The sequence below is a fragment of the Lycium ferocissimum genome, chromosome 9 (genome assembly GCF_029784015.1).
Source record: "Lycium ferocissimum isolate CSIRO_LF1 chromosome 9, AGI_CSIRO_Lferr_CH_V1, whole genome shotgun sequence".
In the NCBI taxonomy this organism is placed as follows: Eukaryota; Viridiplantae; Streptophyta; class Magnoliopsida; order Solanales; family Solanaceae; genus Lycium; species Lycium ferocissimum.
Genome location: NC_081350.1, coordinates 57,407,578 through 57,428,577, shown reverse-complemented (window position 1 = coordinate 57,428,577; position 21,000 = coordinate 57,407,578). Strand labels below are relative to the sequence as shown.

General features: G+C 37.2%; 2 protein-coding genes across 6 annotated transcripts; one reads left to right on the top strand and one right to left on the bottom strand.

Moving 5' to 3' along the window:
- The first annotated feature begins 2,750 nt into the window (after window positions 1-2,750).
- On the top strand, window positions 2,751-8,714 carry LOC132031362 (protein METABOLIC NETWORK MODULATOR 1-like). Of its 4 annotated transcripts, none has more exons than XM_059421296.1 (3): window positions 2,751-3,012; window positions 7,119-8,104; window positions 8,205-8,714. In XM_059421296.1, the coding sequence occupies exons 2-3, from the start codon at window positions 7,175-7,177 to the stop codon at window positions 8,271-8,273; spliced, it is 999 nt and encodes a 332-aa protein (XP_059277279.1). In that variant the 5' UTR covers window positions 2,751-3,012; window positions 7,119-7,174; the 3' UTR covers window positions 8,274-8,714. The 4 variants fall into 4 exon arrangements, with proteins under 4 accessions (XP_059277279.1, XP_059277277.1, XP_059277276.1 ...); XM_059421294.1 differs by having other exon boundaries at window positions 2,754-3,012; window positions 7,128-8,104; window positions 8,196-8,714; XM_059421293.1 differs by having other exon boundaries at window positions 2,754-3,012; window positions 8,196-8,714.
- A 2,090-nt stretch (window positions 8,715-10,804) lies between these two features.
- LOC132031360 (uncharacterized) lies at window positions 10,805-18,771 on the bottom strand. Of its 2 annotated transcripts, none has more exons than XM_059421290.1 (7): window positions 18,332-18,771; window positions 15,860-16,000; window positions 15,401-15,766; window positions 13,736-13,981; window positions 12,788-12,880; window positions 12,264-12,464; window positions 10,805-11,367 (listed from the first exon to the last, which is right to left on the bottom strand). In XM_059421290.1, exons 1-7 carry the CDS (start codon window positions 18,722-18,724, stop codon window positions 11,152-11,154), a joined length of 1,656 nt encoding a protein of 551 aa, XP_059277273.1. In that variant the 5' UTR covers window positions 18,725-18,771; the 3' UTR covers window positions 10,805-11,151. The 2 variants fall into 2 exon arrangements, with proteins under 2 accessions (XP_059277273.1, XP_059277274.1); XM_059421291.1 differs by having other exon boundaries at window positions 18,364-18,735.
- Window positions 18,772-21,000: the final 2,229 nt, after the last annotated feature.

The window sequence follows — 21,000 nt, the reverse complement described above, 5'->3', positions numbered from 1 at the left end:
ATAATATTTGGGGGAAATTTTCCCCTTTTGTGTTTGTCATTTTGCCGTTGGGAGGGGGTTTTGGCTCGATCTTGTCTAGTAGTCCCTGTTTGTTCCCTGTATCCGACGGATAATATTGGGCGAACTTCACAGATCAATCAAAATACGTTTAACTGTGATTTATTAATAAGGATAGAGATTGCAAAGGCATCCGTTGTGGGGTTGCATGATGCCTTCCGCGTCTTAAATGGGTAGGAAATGGATCTCACGATCATGTCTAGGTTCTTTTTCCGCAGTGATTGAGACTTTTGTCCTCTTCATCATCGGACCTCGGGGAGTTTTAGCCCCACCGATGATCATGTTGATCACATGTTGTGGCTCCACTGGCTCAACTTGCCTGTTTGTATCTCTATTTCTGTAATTCCCTTTAGCCCGGACGCTTAGAAACTCGCGCAAGTGCTCGTTTTTTAGTATTTGGGCCACTTTGTCTCTCAGCTGCCGACAGTCCATTCTATGGCCATGAGTACCATGGTACTCGCATATCACATTCAGATCCCTTTGGGAAGGATCGGACCAAAGCGACCTCGGCCACCTCGCGTCTTTAATATAGCCAATAGCCAAAACAATTCCAGCAGCATCCACATTGAAATTGTACTCAGACAACTTTGGGGTCTCTCCGCTGGTAGATGACCCGCCAGTGTCACTTCTAAATTGTAACCCTCGGCTTCCCGAACTATGCTCATTACGCCTGTCATTCCCGACCAAGTGATGACTAGGACCATTTCTTCCCCTGTCCGACCTGAAGCCCAACCTCTCCAGAAGTCCATACGGTTGGTATCTACCTCGGATGAATTTGGCTCTGTATCCATCGCCTTTTTCGACCTATCTGCATTTTTACCTCGGTTCACCATTCCTAGTGGCAGTTCGATTTGATCATCCTCCACCCGAATTTTGGACTCATACCTGTTATGGACGTCGGCCCATGTCACTGCCTCGTATTCTAACAGGTTCTCCTTCGGTTGCGCCATGAACAACGGGCGAGCTCGGGGGTTAGGCCACGGTGAGCTTACCGAGTTGGCCATTCGGAATGAGAGACACGTGGCCGAGAGAGTCAGAAGGACGTGACGTGAAGAGACGTTACGATTCCCGCTTATTTTCGAGGCAAGAATAAACTTATTAAGGAAGTCACCGGAAGAGTCTTTTCCACTTCCCGTCACTTCGGTGAAACTCTAATCCGGAAAGTGTGGGGACTATCTGTATACGGTAAAAATCGGGTCAACTTGTTTCCGATGGGACCGGAGTAAAAGATAGGTCCGAATGGGCACGAACGCGTTCAACTCTACTTCAACGTCGAAGGTATTTTACCGGACACGGTAGACCCGAACCTAAATGAGCATATCCAATGTAGGTCCGGATAATCAGTTATGAAGCGGCCACGCATCACCAAACCGTTCCGCCATAACGACAATGGTACGGGTGTCCAAGCTGGAGAATCGGAGCACTGTATATCCGTTTTAGGGTTTTCTTTTTAGAAAGGCTTTTACATTGTACTAAGGCCCGTTTATGATTACCTATAAATAGAGGGCTACCCTTCCTTTTAGGTTGGTTTTTTCATCATTCGGCAACAGTTATCAATCGGAAAAATGTTATAAAGATTTCCTTAAGCATTTTAGTGCGGATATAAGAAATATCTCCAAGCCGAACCAATCCGCTACATTGGCTAATTTTTCCTTTCCAGTTTTTCTCATTACTGCTCAATAATATTTGTTATCACTTACTAGTTCATATTACACACACTTATATATATTCGATAGGATCTCATAGTATAGAAGATTAAGTTCATCCACATATCCTAGTCACCATTTACAAATTTAATTGTTGCTCACAATCCGAGGGTAAACAATTATGTCAGTATACAGTCAAACCTCTCTATAATTGTCATTCGTTATAACATCATTTCACTATAACGACACAGTTTTCTCACTGGAACCGATTTTTCATGTTATATTTTCTTCTCTATAACGACATTACGCACATATAATGACGGTGATATCATCCGTTATAGCGGTACACTCTTTTGTAAAATTACCTCTCTATATGACTATACTCAAATAGTGTGATATAATATTTTGTAAGAAATATATTATGTGACAACAAAGTGTCGATGAAGAGACTCGATCTCTTACTTGACTTGGAGATAGAAAAGTCAAATGTTAAGCACTTGGAACGAGACGACCTTCAAAGGAAAGCTATTGAATTTTCCTTTTTCTTTGAAAGTTTGGACAAAATTTTTCGTCGGTTGAAGTGTTATATTATCACTAAGGGACTAAATTTACGAAGCTTGACCTACAATTGTAGAGTTTTACGTCAAACTTAAATATTTAAATTCTCAATTAATTTAAAATGCATACGTTCCATAGATTTTAATTCTTTATACGTGGTACAATTAGTTATGGACTTAGTACTAATTTATTAGTCTTTTCAATTTTTGATTTATGAGATATGAAAATCAATTGAGATTTTAAAATTTACAAGTATATTATTTTCGTTTATAACATAAAAAGTTAATTGTTTACGTACTTTTGTCTATAACAACTAAATGAGATTTAGTATAGAATGTCGGTATCACATCATGACCTTTCAGTATGCTTATAAACGTGAGAATTTTCGGACAAAACTGCTACTATAGAGAGATTTGACTGTATTTTGAATCCATATAGGATTAAATTATGTCACATATATATCGAAAGAATACCAACTACCAAATACGAGTGTTTCTTTTTCTTTTCTCCTTTATTTTTCATTTCCTCTGTCTTTGCTCAACTCTAGGCAAAACTATCGTTAACGCCCGTGATAAAAGCAATCCTTCCCCCTCATTTCAAATTCTGCACAACAGTAAATTAATTTCCTAATTATCCCTCTCATTCCTTTCTCTCTTTGCTAATTAACAAAATTTAGGGTTTAAGTTTCACTACTTGTTTATCTCCATTTCTTGAAGTCCCTCTTCTAGCAGTGCCAGTCCTACGAACTAAGGTATGGTCGTTTTCTAATATTACTGTAGTATTTTGGGTCTATTTAACTTTAACTTTAAAATGTTCTAACTGGTTTGTTAATTCGTTTTATGTTTTTTTTTTTTTTTTTGGATGAAAAATGTTAATATTTTTAGTTGTGAAAAGATTGAAAAATTAGTTAAGGAACTAGATTTATGTTTTTAGCACCTTTTTCCGGTATAACGTAGCCAAATATTGTTTGTTCAGTTTCAGCATTTCATAAGTAGTTATTCTTGAAGAAACAGAATTACTAGAAAGTATTATATTCAGTCTTCACAGTCAAAAAAAGCTCATTTTAAGTATGTTTTGGAGGTGGATCCAGCATTTAAAGTATATGAGTTTCTACAACGATCTCGAGTTGATCTACAACAATAACTCGGTTCTTCCTCTTTTGGTAACTAATAATAACCGGGTTCACAGTTGCATATTTATTGGTATCTAGTTTTTTCTTAATACATAAAGAGGGTCTAAACAAAAGTTACTGGGTTCTCGTGAACCCACATATCCTACATTGTATCCGCTCCTCGTATGTTTTTACTAGTTTATAGAGAGATGCGAACTTTTAGGATTCGCCCCAGGGGCACTCACAGGTGTGGCCTAATAGTTGAGGAGGAGAACTTGTTTCATGTTCAATCCTGTCAGAGACAAAAATGCTAGATAATTTCTTCCCATTTGCCTAAATCTTGGTGGGCAGAGTTATCCGGTACCTGTGCTAGTGAGAGGAAGCAAGTAGGCGGTGAAATAATCCGGGTGCGCGCAAGTTAGCCCAGACTCCACTGTCATAATAAAAATTAGGGATTCGCCCCAAGGGCTTTGGTTCAGTTGAGTGGGAGCAAGGTAGAGAGGTGGGCTGATATTCCCCAGGTTTTGTACATGTGGGCTGACTGGGGTTAGGCGGGTTATCACAGAGGGGGATTACTCTGTTATCAAAAAAGAGATTTTAACTTTTAGGAATACATTTGATAATTCCAATGATATGAGTGTGTAGGAGCCTTTATTGGTCTTCCCTAGGAAGTCCGGGTTTTGTATGCATTTAGCATACGTTGTACTACTTCCGTTTCAATTTATGTGAACCCATTTGACTGGGCACGGAGTTTCAGAGCAAAGAGAAGACTTTTAAACTTGTGGTGTTAAATGAGTCACATATATTTTGTGTGGCTATAAATCATTGCATAAAGGCAATTTTTTTTACCTTTATTGGATTGGATTAAGAAGTATTTTCAGATATTAATTTGTTTTAACAATCTTAATTTAAATTACATGTTCATGTGCAACGGTTAAATATCCCAGCTGATGACTTGCAGTAAATCTGGTTTAAATATTTTAAAGAAAGAACACCTGGTATTTTAGCACTTCCATGCAATCAAGCTACATAACAAAACCATGCATGTCAACTTGCCAAGGAAAGCCATGTGAGATTGTACAAAAGTGATTTTCTCTTCACAATGGAGCTATCAAATTTTTTTTCCTTAATTGGTCACTTATCACTTTGGTCCATGTCTGTTGCTTTGTTATTCCCCCAGTAATATTGTCGCACATGTGCCTAAATGTCCTGATTAGTAAATAATAGTTTCACTAGCCAGCATTATAAGGTATGTTGAATACATACCAAATTGTTCTCAACTCTAGGCTGGATGAAGTTGCTCCGGGTAGGTACTTGGGTATCAGATATGCTATTCTGAGTTGTCTTTAGCATTTTTCCTTACTTATATTCATTAGTTGTACTCTGTCTTTATCAAGAAAAGTTGTCTACTCTTTGTAATGAAAGTGTCATTTTGGTATATGTGACGAAACACTGTATGAAATTGAGATTTTGTAGTATTTCTCAATATGGTATTCATTGACCTAGAAAAGGCATATGATAAAGCCCCAAGGGTTCTATTGAGTTGTTTGGAGGCTAGAGGTGTTCTTATGGCGTACAGTAGGGCGATTAAGGACATGTACGATGGAGCCAAGACCTCGGTAAGGACAGTGGGAGGAGACTCAGAGCACTTTCCAGTGATGATGGGGTTGCACCAGGGATCAACTCTTACCCCTATTCTGTTTGCCTTAGTGATGGATGGACTGACGCGACAAATCTAAGGTGAGGTGCCTTGGTGTATGCTATTCGCGGATGACATAATTATGATTGACGAGTCCCGCAGTGGAGTTAATGCTAAGTTGGAGGTGTAGAGACAGACCCTGGAGTCTAAAGGGTTCAGGTTGAGTAGAACCAAGACTGAATACTTGGAGTGCAAGTTCAGTAGCGTCACGCATGAGGTTGATATGGAAGTGAGGCTTGGTACTCAGGCCATTCAAAAGAAAGAAATTTTTAAGTATCTTGGGTCTATTATTCAAGGAAATGGAGAGATTGACGAGGATGTCACTCATCGTATTGGTGCAGGGTGGATGAAATGGAGGCTTGCATCCGGAGTCTTGTGTGATAAGAAGGTATTACCAAAACTTAAAGGCAAGTTCTACAGGGTGGTGGTTAAACCAACTATGTTGTATGGGGCAGAGTGTTGGCCAGTCAAGAACTCTCACGTTCAGAAGATGAAAGTCGTGGAGATGCGAATGCTGCGATGGATGTGTGGGCATACTAGGAGAGATAGGATAAGAAATGGAAGCATCCGAGACAAGGTGGGAGTGGCCTCTGTGGAGGATAAGATGCGGGAAGCGAGATTGTGATGGTTCGGACATGTGCCAAGGAGATACGCGGATGCCCCAGTACGAAGGTGTGAGAGCCTGGCTAGGGATAGTTTTAGGAGAGGTAGAGGTAGGCCTAAGAAGTATTGGGGAGAGGTGATTAGACAAGACATGGCTCAGGTCCGACTTACCAAGGACATGACCTTAGATAGGAGGTTATGGAGGGCACGGATTAGGGTAGAGAGTTAGTAAGTATTTGAGTGTTGTCTTCCTTATCCGTGCATACTAGTAGTCGTAGTATTACTCTTATAGGTCCTTATATTTCGATAGTAATTTGACATGCCTTTCTACTCTGCTTTGGATGCTTGTCATTACCTCTAGCACTATCTGATTGTTTCTTTTACTTCGCCATCCTACTATATTTCTACTATTTCGGCTTATTATCACTGTTTATTATTACTAATGCTTTTTATATCTCTCTTTGAGCCGGGGGTCTATCGGAAACAACCTCCCTGCCCGTCAAAAGGTAGAGGTAAGGTCTGCGTACACTTTACCCTCCCCAGACCGCACATGGTGGGATTATACTGGATATGTTGTTGTAGTATTTCTCACTAAAGGGAATGGTGTTTGCAGTGTTGCTTATATTCTTAAGTCTCCTGGGAATGGATATAAATATTCCACATAATTTGAATGATTAAATAAATCTGTTGGATATTTATACTGTAATAGTAGGTGTCTTGTTTTGCTCACTACTCCCTGCAATTCCTTATACGCAAATCTGCTGAGTCCTACTTAGCTTGGGTTAGCTGGGACCATATTGCCATAAAGTTATAATCATTATCTCCTAGTAATATTTTATAATACCATATTTTAATCTGATCTCTTATTTACCTTCACATGTCTTCCTGTCAAAAAAGCCTAATTCCCATTCTCTCTATATGCCATTTAACTGTTACAGCCATTGTTTTAACTTACCACTTCAACGCTTTACTGTCCAGGTTTTGTGTCAACTTTAGCTCGGTATCGTGCAATCCCATGCATATGGTGTCCTCCTTCCTGAATGAACTGTCCACCTTTATCCCCGAGTGATCCCAAATCGCAATCCTAGAATAGAAGCGATGCTTTGGGTCATATTTACCCTTTGCCAAGCCAATGCAATGCCACATTTTTATTTACTACTTCCTCATCCCCAATTTATGTGAAGGTGTTTGACTGGGTAGGGAGTTTTAGAATGAAAAGAAGACTTTTGAAACGTCTGGTCTATAGCAACCCGTAATATTTGTGTCGCAATAAATCATCTTATTAAGGGTAAAATGGGAAGTTTAAAGTTAAATTGTTACTAATATAGAAAGATGTCATTTTTTGGGATTGACTAAAAAGAAAAGAGTGACACATAATTGGGACAGAGGAAGTATCTTAATAATTGTTCTGAGTCAAAATATGAGACTGGTCTTTTCCAGGCAGGTACTACAGAAGACTAGCAGGAAGGAAGTTTAGATACTCGACAGCAACTTCTGAGAATGAACCCAGCTATTCATGGGGACAGCTCCTATGCTGCAGTAACTGTTCCTGTCAAGCGGGGGCGGGGTCGCCCGCGCAAGGATCACAGCCTAAAGCGTGTAAAAACTGCTAATTTTCCACCGGGATTTAAACAAACAAAAGAGATCCGACCCCAACAAGTAGATACAGTTAATGTTGCAAATGTTGGGATAATAGGTCAGCCAGCAAATGATGGAATGATAGGTCAGGCTGTTACAGGTGTTGTCGAATCTGCATTTGATGCTGGTTATTTGCTCAGTGTTAGGATTGGCGACTCCAATACAAATTTCAGGGGTGTTGTTTTTAAGCCAGGGCATTTTGATCCTGTCACAGCAGAAAATGATGTGGCACCACATGTTCAGATGATTAAAAGGAACGACATTCATCTACCCGTTAGAAACCAAGTTCAGGCATATGGCCATGATCGGAGGGCTCAGCTAAATGTATCATCTCCAACAACAGCTCCTTCTGTCCCTTTGGTGGGAGCCCGCGGTGCTGTTGTTCCTGTTGTCCTTCAACCTGTCAACCCAACCAATGGATTTCCACCTGCTACGCAAGCTCCTCCAGATTCATCCCAAGCTGCTCATATGACTGTTGCGCCCTTGGCTACGCTGCCACCTAATGGGTCACTAACGACTAGTCAGGTTACTCAAGTCGGCGACCAAGAAGCACTGGTCGCTGGGCAGGATGGAGGTAGTTCCCTTGGTGAGGGAGCAACATTGGTGCAACAGAAAGAGGTTAAGCCAATTATATCTAACAACACATCTAAACCTGTTGATATTGGCGACATGAATGAGCTTCCTTCTATAGGACCAAGCGATTCTATAAGTTCCCCTATTCCTACCAAGATTACCTCTGTTACAAAACCTTTGATGAATTACGGGATTGGCAGGATGACAGAGCTTTTACAGGTAAACTAGAATAACTTGCCTTGCTCGTTTCATGTTCTAGAATATCGTACGTCCATTCTGTGTAAATTCTGAAAGAATTGCCTGAGTGAAGGCGGTGCAGGAAAATCTGATGGAGAACCAGGTGCTTCATGCTGGAGAATCATCCATTAGCGACGAGTACAAAAGCTGATGGTAAAAAAGAGGAATTATGTGTTCAGTAGCACAGACGTCCTCAAGTTGTGATATCTGACGTCTCCCATCCCCTAGCTCAGAGAGACCTTGACAACATGTGGTTCAATGCTTTTGAAGTTGTACCTCATCGTTCCCATGAAATGAGACATCTGGGTCGGAAATTGGGCAAGTGTTGTGATTCAAAAGCCGCTTGTCTAGCATGAAGAGGTCCTTGTTTTGTTATTTTCTTAATTTGCTTAGACAAAATATCTGAATTTCTTTAGGTGTTGTGATGAAGAAATTGTCTAAAATGCTAACTTATTCGGACAGGCACTCACAGTGAATCATCAAAAAAGAGTAGGATCAGAGAGGAAGAGTGACTGACCTTTCAATTTTTCTTTCATCCTTTCCAATGGTAGAAAACAAATAGTGAGAGGCTTCGCCTCATTTCTTGATCTTCCTTTCCTGTTTTCTGCCATTAGCTAGCAGCACTTAGGGTTAAAAGCATGGCGAATAACTTGGCAACTAAATTACCATGTCATAGATCTCCCAACAATTAAGGAGGTTTGACATTCTTAAGATCAAGCCTCTTGCATAAAATTAGGGGTAGTTAGGTTAACATATTAGTTATGTAGGGATTGTTTATGCGGTAATTAATAATGAAATTGGTATACATGAAATACTTACTTTAGGAGAGCATTTTTGTCTTTAAATAGGTTAATTTCCACATTGTTAGTACTTGGTACGCAAATTTTCACATGGCTTAAGTCGTGTTATTATCTTATGGAACATTGATACAACCTTAGGAAAATTACGCTCCAACACCTAGCTATTGAGGTGGGAGAGTCCAACTCTATATAAGCCTCACATTAACATATGTGGGACTCAAGTCTCATTCATTGCAATAATATCATAACAAACGGATCACACAAATTATAGAGGGCAAACTACCAAGTTATTTACTACACCAACAACAACTGAGGCTTAAATGCTATCAACTATATTAATCTTCGTTGACCTGCCCGATTTAAGTTTGATCCAATAGTTATCTTCACTGGTTCATTCCATTTGGAGCAGGACCTTGATGATCCTGGATACAAGATTGCAAAGAGTGAAATTTTGCTCATAATAATCCATTCTCTATAACTAGTACACATTTCACATTGAAGTCATACTGCACTGGTGAGTTCTTCAGCAGGGATCAACGCCTAGCACCAAGTCAAGACTTCCAGTTGTTGGGGTTAAGGATTGCAATTTTTTCACGAAACGAGCCTTTAGAGTAAAGTGATCTAAACAGATCCCACATGTTATAAACTGCAAGCTGCTAAGTATTACTACACCAATATCACGTGATAAATATTGTCGCAGTTATGTTTTCCAAGTCGATTTCACTTCGTATTTGACTCTATCTTCCTACCTCTCATGATAGGAGTAAGGTTTGCGTACACTGTACCCTTCATAGACCCCACTTGTGGGATTATACTGTTGTTGTTGCTGTTTTTGTATTTGACTCTATCTTCCTAAAATTTTGAATATTGCATCGTCCGAGTGTTTCCAACGAATTCCATCAAACCCACTAATAGAATTAACTACTAGAAAGTTTCAAATTTCGAATTGAGTTTCAATTGAGTCTTTAGCATATCAGTATTTGTCCTTAGTTTTAAATGGATATGCGCAGTGATATTTTATGGCTACAGGCTGTAAACATAATTACATGGCTAAACCTTTGGTAATTATTGTACAGGCTGTAAACATAATTATATGGCTAAAGCTTTGGTAATTATTGTCTATCTCTTGTTTATTTCTTAAAGTTTCTCCATCTTATATATAGCTTCCCAATTTTTTCATCTGTTAATTCTGCCTTTTGTCAACACCCATCGTCCATCGAACGCTCTTTCAGTAGGTCATATTCGCCTTCTTTCTACTTTGCATTTACATGCGAGGGTCATGGGGTTCCAGCACTTACATGCAGAAGTGCAACAATTTAGTATTCAAATTCCTATGATGAAATTGGGGCTTATCGGCAAAAACGAATCAATTTAGATAGTTCTTTGTGGCTCCGGTGGCGACTACATCAACGCGTTATTGCTTCAAGAGAAACTCTCGTCGAAGTTCACCATGAATCTTGCTAGATTGAAGCAAGTAAATCCTAACTAAATTCAATCTGGAGACTCCCTAACATAAAATAACTCCAGATAAAATCAACTTTCCTGCTTTAGAAATAAGGTCATGTTAGTTACCGATTGGGGTTCTAAAGGAAGTGATTCTGCCCCCGTGCCCCTCGACTAAACTACCATCGACATTATATGTAAATCTAATAATAGTTACATTGTTCAAGATGATCCATTTTTTTAATGAGATTTTCAACCAATATCTATTCAACTTCTGCTTAAATCACTTGACATTTCCAAATTTCCAGTTAATACTGGCTAAACTAGATTAATTTCCAGAAGGCTTCTCTACTTTAGTAATTCTTCTATAAGACAAGAAACAAGGTTCGTCAATTGAGGAAGCAGCCAATAACAACATTTAGGCTTCCACAACAGCAAAGAAAAGAACAGATTTTTGGTAATATTAACTGCTCGAGCAAAAGATTCTACAAATTACATCAGAAAAGAGGCTACAACACTACAGATGTTGACCAACAGTAAAAGATTGTTTCAGGATCTACAAAGTTTTGCAGACAGAACAAATCAACAAAACTACTACTAATATTTACACTTTAATTCTAAGTCTGCTTTGACATACACGTTTTCTAGGAAAAAAAATTTCCAAGCTCTTTCAATATAAAGCTAACTCAAAAAATACAAACTACGTCCTTGTCACGCCAATCTAGCATTGGAAGACCATCCTTGTAAGTACTTGTACCTTAAACCACAGCAAGAAAGCTGGCCATGTCAACAACTTTGTGGCCTGTAATATTGTGGAGGCATAGATGGGCACTTTTCATTCATATGGGCGTAAATATCCATTGTATTGTATCCAGGCAATTCCATCCGGTACTTCCCTTTAATTTGACAGAAAGGAAGCTCCACTGTGTCATCCGCATTGCACCACTTAGGCAACCGATTCGTATTGTTTTCAAAAAACTTAAGCGAGTAAGCATCTTTTATCTGCACTTCAAAACAACAGGTTAAAGACACATTACCTCCTAAAACCGACAAAGCCCTAATTTATTACTAATACCACAATGGAATTCGATATAAGAACAATATGCCTTTGAGTGAGATGCACCAAAAAGGTCAACAGGATCAAAACACAGTCAGAGAAACATCTGAAAAATGGATAAAAACTACTTCTCCAGCCCACTCTCAGTTTCCCAGTTCACCTCTTTAGAGATAATATTGAATGGGCTGAAGTACTTTTGTCACTAACTGTAAATGCAAGAGTTCTTTATTTGTGTGTGTGTGTGTGTATGTATATAAAAGTAGGTCCAGAATAGAAAATAGACTAATTTTTTATAGCATAATGTGGGCCTTCCATAGCTATTTGGTAAACAAAAATTGCAGTAGTTTTTTAAGGAAGTAACCCACGTACATATTTTGGGATAACCGAAGCACAAAAATAGAACAGTCGAAACAGAGGAAGTAGCTAAAAGGGAATCGACTGACCAAAATATTACTCCCTCCGTCCCAATTTATGTGATATAGTTTGACTGGGCACGGAGTTTAAGACATAAAGGAAGACTTTTGAATCTTGTGGTCTAAAACAAACCAAAGATATTTGTGTGGTTATAAATCATCTCATTAAGCGTAATAGGTAAAGTTTAAAGTTAAATTGTTGTCAAATAAGGAAATGTTGGGATGGACTAAAAAGGAAAGTGTATCACATAAATTAGGACAGGGGGAGTACTTGATAGGCATATGTGAATAATATGACAGTATAAGCAGAAGATACTTCCACCAGTGCAACGGCCAAGAATTTCTTTTTAAGAAAAGAAATAGTACGTTTGGATTCGTCCAGTTAATGAACCCCAATGCTCACATCAAAATCCATCTAATGAACTCACCGTGAATTCTGTAACCTGAATCGAACTTGCAAGTGGACCAAATAGTCCTGCTTCTTTATACATTTCAAGAATGAAAGAAACACAAGAAGTTGATTTCCCATCACTATAAACCCAGTCATCCTGTTCTGGGATAGTCAACAATTTGGCAAAAGATGACCCACGCTTTTCAACTTCGACAAGAACATCAGGAAGACCAAGGCCCTGCATGGACACAAAATTCATTATTCATCATTAGTTGTGGATCTTATCAGATGTACGGCACAAGCCTGCACTCACTTGGCTTTTTGCTCGAGAATTTTCACCGTATGCTTTTTAACCAAACCATTGTGGATTTCAGGGTAAACTACAGTTATGTTATTGAACTTTGTTCATTTCATAGTAATTTGCTCAACTTAATTTAACCAGTTACTCAATGGACACACGTATTATCTAGGTGAACAGCTGCTCTGATCTGAGTGTATTTTGTCCCTTTTTTTGTCTCAATAAATAGAGGCAGTTCACTAATTCGAGAAAACAGATATGACCTGAGTTCCAAGTCGCTTGTTTAAGGCTTCATTCCACATGTTAGCTGCATATGCGGGCTGTAAGTGATTCCAAACAGTCATGACAGAAGCAACCTGTACCGAGCAACATATCAACAACAAATTAAATCTGGTGAAATTTCACAAATGCACCAAATTGAAGAGGCATAAAGCAATCCGGTAACACTTTTCAAATATAATGCTAAGCACCAACAATGCCATTGTCCTCTCTTTTCATGCCCCCAACTCTACCCTCATCATTCTTGTGTTCAACCTTCTTCATACGTCTCAAAAGTAATTAAAAGCACAAGTGTGTCATCATATGATATTTTGATGTTCTTGCACAAAAACACATCAGCATAATTGTGCAGAAGTTTATATTTTTAATCCCCCACTGACCGTTTAGCAATTCAGAGTCCGATTATATTTCTATGAAATCAACTGTTGACATCAATTATTCTCTGCCAAATTGATGTGTGACCTTCTGATGAACTTTAAGCTATCATCAGATAATAAAGGTACCAACAAACAAATGTAGCTCCATGAGAATGCGCAGATAACATCACAGTAAAATTCAACTGAATTAATGGCATACGCATTATAAAAGTCAACACATTGTTCAACACATCAAAATCTTACCAGCTTTTGAGACCCAATAAGCAATTTGAAAACCAATTTTGCTGGGGTATAGTTTACAATCAGTGCTCAGTAGTCTGCTTGGAAAAGGCATATGCATGCTAATCACTTATTTTAGTTCACACGTCTAGAATCTTAAATGCACCAGTCAATAACAATCTTTATCTGAAAGAACATACCTCAGCTCTTGAGCCAAAGCAGAAATTGATTGAAGTGTCAAGTGAAAAGAATGACTAAGTAAAAGGATTATTAAGAGGCTTTGGAAGGAAACACAAATTGGCACAACTATGATCAGAAAGAATAGATAGTGCATACCAGATGAGCATCCAAGGGAGAGGGATAATTTCCGTCAATTGTGTCTATCCAGCTAAATATTAAGTTGTGGTAACCATATGGTTTGCCTGCCATGCTTTGTGCATATTCCCAAGCAGCAGTCTCATTAAACTTGGCACGGAGATCAGGGTGCAAAGGGAGCAATGCAATATGTGGATTAGAATCATCTTTTTTCAGCTCAAACTCCCACCATTCCTCCCAGGGCAAAATAGCAATTATATCTTCTCCCTGAAAGTAGATACACAAACAAGTTGGCTCATAATTTAACAGTAATCAAGGTGGTTATTTTCACTAGCTATGGAATCAATTATCATTTAAAATCTTACGAGCCTTATCTCCAAGATATCATTCTTAACAGGTAACTAACTAGCTATAGGAATGACTGCTAACTACAACTTAAAGATATCCCAACAAGTAAATGAAAGGAGAACAACAGTAGCGAAGAAGAGTTGAATTCTAGCTACGTAGTAATCATTAAACTCAAAAATTTGTTTAAAAAAACAAAAAACGAGCGACTAAGAAGCTAGGGAGAAAAAGAAACGCTTATACTCTTGAAGATTTTCCTCTTTTTTACCTTTACCTCCAGTGAGATAAGTAATATTTTTCTCCCACCTATTTTTTAAAACATAATGAATCTCAAAGCCCAGTTACCTAACTCTGTACTGTTCGGTGGAAATACACTAATATACTTGCATCTCATGTAGAGAAAACCCTCAAATGCACAAAAGATGAAGAGGAGAATATTTCATCTTCAACTTGATGAACCCCATAATGTGAACGCATGGCACAGTTAAATATATGAAATTTAAAGATGTAATAAAGAAAGAAGCCTATAATATTTACATATGTGCTTTTGTAAATGGAAGGCAAAATCTTTCACCAAACTACGATGCATCAAAAGTCATAGATATTTTCTTAAACAAGAGACTGTAACTTCTGTCAGAGCTGCCAATCCACACACCATGATAAATTACAAACAAAAGCCACATGCTTGCAACAATCAAGATAGACAAATGTGGATTATTTTAGAAATATACAAAAAGGGGAACTTTGGGGGTTTTTGGTATGGAGGAAAATATTTTCCAAAAAATGTTTTTCAACTTTCTCATGTCTGGTTGGTCAAAATATTTTGGAAAACATTTTCAATAGGAAAATAAGTTCCTAATGACCCTAATGGAAGTAGGGAAAACAAGTTCCATAAGTGTTCCAAGTTCATTGTCTCCTCCCCACCCACCCAACACCTACACCTTGACCATCCCACCCCTGAACCCCCACTCCATCCCACCCCTATACTGTTTTGCTAGATTATTACATATAAATGTTCTTGGGTTAATATTTTTTTTCTTACTTACCAACTACTTACCCCCAGACCCCACTTGTGGGATTACACTGGGTATGTTGTTGTTGTTTTACTTACCAACTACTAGAAAATAAGTAAGAAATGCACTTGCTTTCCAAAAAACCATTTTCCTTCCTACCAAACACAACTATGTCCCATTCCATTCTCCGATGCATACCTTTGTCGCTGGAGTGGTTGTGGAGCATGGAACCACATAACTATAAAATTTGCCTTTTCCCCCAATGAAAGAAAGAGCAATGACGAAAGTACCATCGCGTGAAAGCGAAAAGAAATGTTTAAAAGAGTACCTTATCATTCTCATGTCCAGATTCTCCAACCCACAACTTTCCTTGAGCATCCCTCAAGCAAACAGCAGAATGGCCAGCATAAGCTCCAGATACCCATTTTTCTAACGTCTCAAAAGCACCCCAACGACCTCTAATTTTTGATATTGCAAGAAAGTCTCCAGAATGTATGTCTTCAGTGGTAAGGTTGCTGACCCATGGTTGAGGACGTTGGTCAAATGAAGCACCCATGTGTTTTTTCAGAAATCCGATATTTGAATTTTCACCCCATCCAGTGTTTGTGAGCAAAGGGAAAACATCCCATAGTGCTGAAAGGGTTCCCAACATTCCTGCTTGCATAAGAAAAATTGAGACTCCATTACGTTTCACCTGCATTTGCATTTTAGAGTTCATTACTCTTATCACAATTGATGCTTTACATTAATGTCTATGAAGTTCATTTACGAAATAATAGCAACTCACATATTCTAACTCGGCTTGAGACTCCCACTCACTGATTTGAAGAGTGTGTTCACGAGATAAAACGTAGTAATCCCATTTCACGCGATATGGGGTTGCAAAGATGTAAAGGTCCATACATGTGTAACTGTGAGCATTGCTGACCTGAATAATAGTAAGAAATATCAATTAATGGAAACATCCAATACCTAGAAAAGAGTGCAACTGCTGGATACTCAGCTGCAGGAGAACACCCTAAGTGACCAAGTTGAAGCCATCTTCTACAGCCATGAGCAACTATAAAGCCCTTTTATCCTCAACAATAGCAAGAATATAGAGGACACATGCGGACAGAGAGACAGATAAATAACAAAAACGAAAAAAAGACGAGGCAAGGCGAGCATCTACATTCACAATTATCTCATTTTTCCTATGTATACATTTCTTTCACCTTCAATTTGTTTAAGATATATTTTTAAGAATATTATTGACTTGAGTTTCAAGGTTTTGCGAACTTAGCCCGGATGTATACCTTGCACACTTTCTGGTTCCCTGACCATCAGTTCCTTTAGCAGTTCGAGATCCATCCCAGTTGCTAAGATTAGTGTATACAGGTAACACACCAAAATGTTTTATACTTCTCTGAGTCTATTGGCTAAAATCATTTTACATCCCAAAATGTTTTTTGTTAATTCCATTCATAATTTACTGACCGATACAAAACCTTTAATCAACTTCAGCTAGGAAACACTGGTATTTGCAACTTCTTTACGCTCAAGATAGTAACTACAGTATACAATTATGTTAACCAAGAAATACAACATAAGATAAATTAATGCATAGATTGGCAGTTTATACATGATACTTCAACAGCATGCAGCAAAGATTCAAATGATAGTGTTAATTAGATAAAAAGCCATTTTTTAGAGCTCATAGCAAAGAATGAAGCTTAACTTCCACCGAGTTTTCCATCCCTCACACCACAAAGCAACAGATGTCAAACAGAAAACGAGATTCAAAATAGAAACTGCAAGGGTTCTTCATAGCTAACCAAATCTGTCAATCATGCACACCATATTTCCAATGAATATTAACTGAAAAAATACTACTCATGTTGTGAATAAGAGCGAGTTGATCACAATAATGAAATTAAAATCTCTGAACTAGGCTAAACTAGGGGTGTGTTTGGTATGGAGGGGCTTTCCAATTGTCCCGAGTTTGGTTGGTCAAAATATTTTGGAAAACATTTTCTCTAGGAAAACAAGTTCCTTAAAAAATTAGGAAGATGACTTCCCTAGTGGAAGTAGGGAAAACAAGTTCCATAAGTGGCCTTCCAACTCATTGTCTCTACTTATCATATTTTTACCCCTGCTCCGTAGTTTGTAGCAGGTTTGTTTCGGACGTTTTCTAGGAAAAAAAGGAACCGCTGTAATACATGTGTTTCGTTCTCTTCAATCTTCTCTTTGATTGCTTTTTATGAAGTTGCACCGGGAGCTAGTGCTTTCTATCTAAGAATTGCTCCATGGATCTCATCGGAAATGTTTAACCATCCAATCCCCCCCCACACCCCCCCTCCCCAACAAAAAAAAAAAACAAACAAACAAACAAACTCCCCCTCCCTACCCCCATAGTGTTTTCCTAGATGACATATAAATGCTCTTGGGACATTAATTTTATGCTTACGTACCAAACACTAGAAAATAAGTAAGAAACTCACTTATTTTCCAAGAAAACATTTTCCTTCGTACCACAAACACTCTAAATCCCAAAAGTAGCACCCCAACTTCAAACTCCCTGAAATCACTAAACCCTCTTCAGGTAGTAAGATTCCAATCAACCGACATAGACATGGAACCAAAACTTCTAATTATATATACTGAAATACATCCTCCATCCATTTTTACTTGTCCACTACACTAAAAATAGATGTCCACTTTTACTTGTCCCGTTTGGAAAACCAAGACAAAATTTACCACTTAATTCCTAATTTCCCTTATTATTAACTATAATCATTTCCCAAAACATTGAATTTATTTTATTCAAAGGGTGATATAGTAAACTTATCATCTAATTAATTACTCCCTCCGTCCGTTTTTACTTGTCCATGTTTGACTTGAGCCATGAATAATTTTCACATTTTTCCGGAAACATGGTTGGACATAGAATTGTAACAATTTTCCGGAATTCGAAAACTCCAAATACTTGTTTTCACATTTTTCACTCCAAATCACTCGCAAAAATTCAACATTTTCCAAGTTGTATTCATGTCCAAACACAACTCCATTTTCCAGATACCATTTTTCAACTTCTGTCCAAATACTACTTTTTTTCAAATTTCACATTTTTTATATCCAAACGCCCACTAAGATCTTAATCAACCAACATAGACATGGAACAAGACCTCCATAGAACCAAATCTTTTAATTGACAATAACTACCCATTTCAGGAAATAATTGTCAAGTTGCAAAAATAGATTTTTCTTAAAAAAAAAAAACCTTGATATGAAGAGTGCCACCACCAAACCTACTTGCAGTATTGTGATGAAGTTCCAACCAAGCAGTATTTTCATAAAAGCAAGCACCTTTCCATTGAAGTGTATTATTATTATTTGCAGCCCCAACAAAAGAGGGTAAAAGGTCAACAGCACTGTAGAGGGAGTTGACTAGGGGCCATGACACGTGTCCAGGTAACACTGGTAAAACATCTTGTAGATGGAATAGTGACTTTGACCCATGTATTTGTCTTGGAAAAAAGCAGGATATGATCAAGAAACTGAATAAAAAATGGGCATTGAAGAAAACTGCCATGGCTACCTTCTGTTGAGGCTGGAGAATTTTTTTGGGTGTGGGGTAGATGGAGGGAGAACCGGGGGGGGGGGGGGTGTTCATATATGGTTAAATTAGGAAATGGGTTGCCATAGAAACAAGTTACGATGATGTTTGGCTTCTCCACCGTCCCAAATTAGTTCATGTTTCAGCTTTTTGGTAAGTTAAAATAGTAGTATATAAAATTTGATTAATATTTTAAAATATACTCGCTCCGTCCCTATCTTACTTTCCTTTTTAGTCACGTTAAGGCATTTTCTTTCTTTTTTTAGTCATATACCCTCAATAATACACAAAAATAGTTGGGGACATTCATACATCCCGCAAAGCGGAGCCAAGATAAGAATTTCGCCAAAGTTAGAGGTGTTTTGAACACTTTTCCCTTTTAGTTTATTCCAAAAAATATTCATACATCCTATTACGTGACAATAAACGTAAGATTCACAGATATTCTAATACTCCCCTCTGTTCACTTTTATTTTTTTTTATTCAGAGATTCTGCATATTCACTTTTACGTATCACTTTTAACATAACAAGAGAAGATCATGTGTTTACCCATAATATTAATTACTTATTTCAAACCGTTTTTCAAGTATACTTCCTCCGTCTTAATTCAAGTTTACTATTCCAATTTTTACTATATTTACGTATGACAATAACCACAATATTTAAGGATATTTTAGTATATTACACACATTTTTAATTTAGGATCACATAATTTAAAAGTCTATGTTTATTTTTTAAATGTACTATATATATCTATTAAATGAACATGAAAAAATTGTAAAGTATGGTTTTTTGTATAGTTTCTAAATATTTATATTTTTAATTATAAAATATTAAATTGATCAATTTAATTTGATTTCAAAAATTACTTAAATTGACTTTCGAGAAGTAATACATAATAATTACTCCCTTCGTCCTTATTTGACTTATCACACCATTAAAATGTACATAGAGTTGTAATTTTATCATACCACTCCTAATTATTATAAGCCAGTATAATAATTGAAATCAATCAAACATACTTTAAAAGTTGTGCAACCACTAACAATTTCTTGAACTTTCTAACCCAATAATTAATAATAAAAGTAAAATAGATATGAAATGGTAAATTATCTCTTGATTTTTCAAACTAGACAAGTAAAGATGGATATCTATCTTTAATAAAATAGACAAGTAAAAATGAAACTATACTTTCTTAATTTTAATGTTAAGAGTATAGAAAATAATTGCCAATTTCAGTCTTGAATTTTTAAAGTAACATGATTTTGAGATAATTTATTTGAGTTAAAGCGACAATTAAAATGAGAGGGAGTAGTACTTTTCGTATAGTCTAAACATCCAAATTTTAATCGTGAAGTATTGAGTTGATTAATTCAACTTAGCTTTGAAAATTAGTCAAATTAATTTTCAAAAAGCGCAACTAACGTGGGATGGAAGGAATATTAAAAGTTCAGAATCAACAGAAATTTTTTTGCAGATGGTCAATTTAATTGTAGTTAGTTCCAATATGGTTACTGATTTTTCTTTTGTTGATTCCAATTTCCAAAGAGTCGTTTTTGTTTCCGTGAAGTTATCAACTATCCCAACTTTTTTCCTCTTCTGATTAGGATAAATTCAATAAATCATCTTAAGAGTTTGATGAATTCTCATAAATACGGTAGTTGAGTTTTACTTTAATATTCAAAAGAAAAAGACAAATGTTTTTGTCAATTGTAAAGAACTGGTTGCATTTTAATGAAATTGTCATAAGATGCCACGTCGATAACAGAAAAGCATAAGAGATTGCTTGTATGTAGCGGTAGCGTTGGCGTCAATTCTGTTGGAACTCCTAATACAATTTTTTTTTTTTTTTTTTGAATGAAAACCACCAAACCAAGTTTGGCAGTGCTTTATTAAAGTAGAAAGTTTTCTGTACAAGAAAGGAAAAAAGAAAAAAAGAAATAAACAAAAATCATAAAAACAGAAATGAAATTGTAAACTACATCCAAAAACTGTATAGAAGCTTGTCTACTGCAGATCCTCTGGCCTTGACTTGACACCATCTCAAACACCTACAAGCTCTCACCAGGTGCTATGGTTCAAAGTCTAGTGAATAAATATTTAGGCTTCCAGGATGGAGTAGGATTCTTCTATTTTTTCTTCAGATGCAGCTGTTATCTCCTTGACATTATGTTGCACTTTGTTTGCCATTGTCTCTAGTTTCTTAAATGAACAGATCTTTAGAAGTATTACAAAAGAATGAGCATGTACACATACTAATACCACTCTTGTAATCCTGCCAAAGACATTTTCATTCAAGTCTATGCTGCTACTCCTGTCATGTGTAAATGTA

Excerpts from the sequence above, each read along its gene's own strand:
- LOC132031362 (XM_059421294.1), top strand. The coding sequence starts at position 7,175 with ATGAACCCAGCTATTCATGGGGACAGCTCCTATGCTGCAGTAACTGTT. Across the intron at positions 8,105-8,195 it reads GGATGACAGAGCTTTTACAG|GCGGTGCAGGAAAATCTGAT; the intron begins GTAAACTAGAAT and ends GCCTGAGTGAAG.
- LOC132031360 (XM_059421290.1), bottom strand. The coding sequence starts at position 18,724 with ATGAACACCCCCCCCCCCCCCGGTTCTCCCTCCATCTACCCCACACCC. Across the intron at positions 13,982-15,400 it reads CTGGACATGAGAATGATAAG|GGAGAAGATATAATTGCTAT; the intron begins GTACTCTTTTAA and ends ATCTACTTTCAG. Across the intron at positions 12,465-12,787 it reads ACAAGCGACTTGGAACTCAG|GGCCTTGGTCTTCCTGATGT; the intron begins GTCATATCTGTT and ends GTGTCCATGCAG.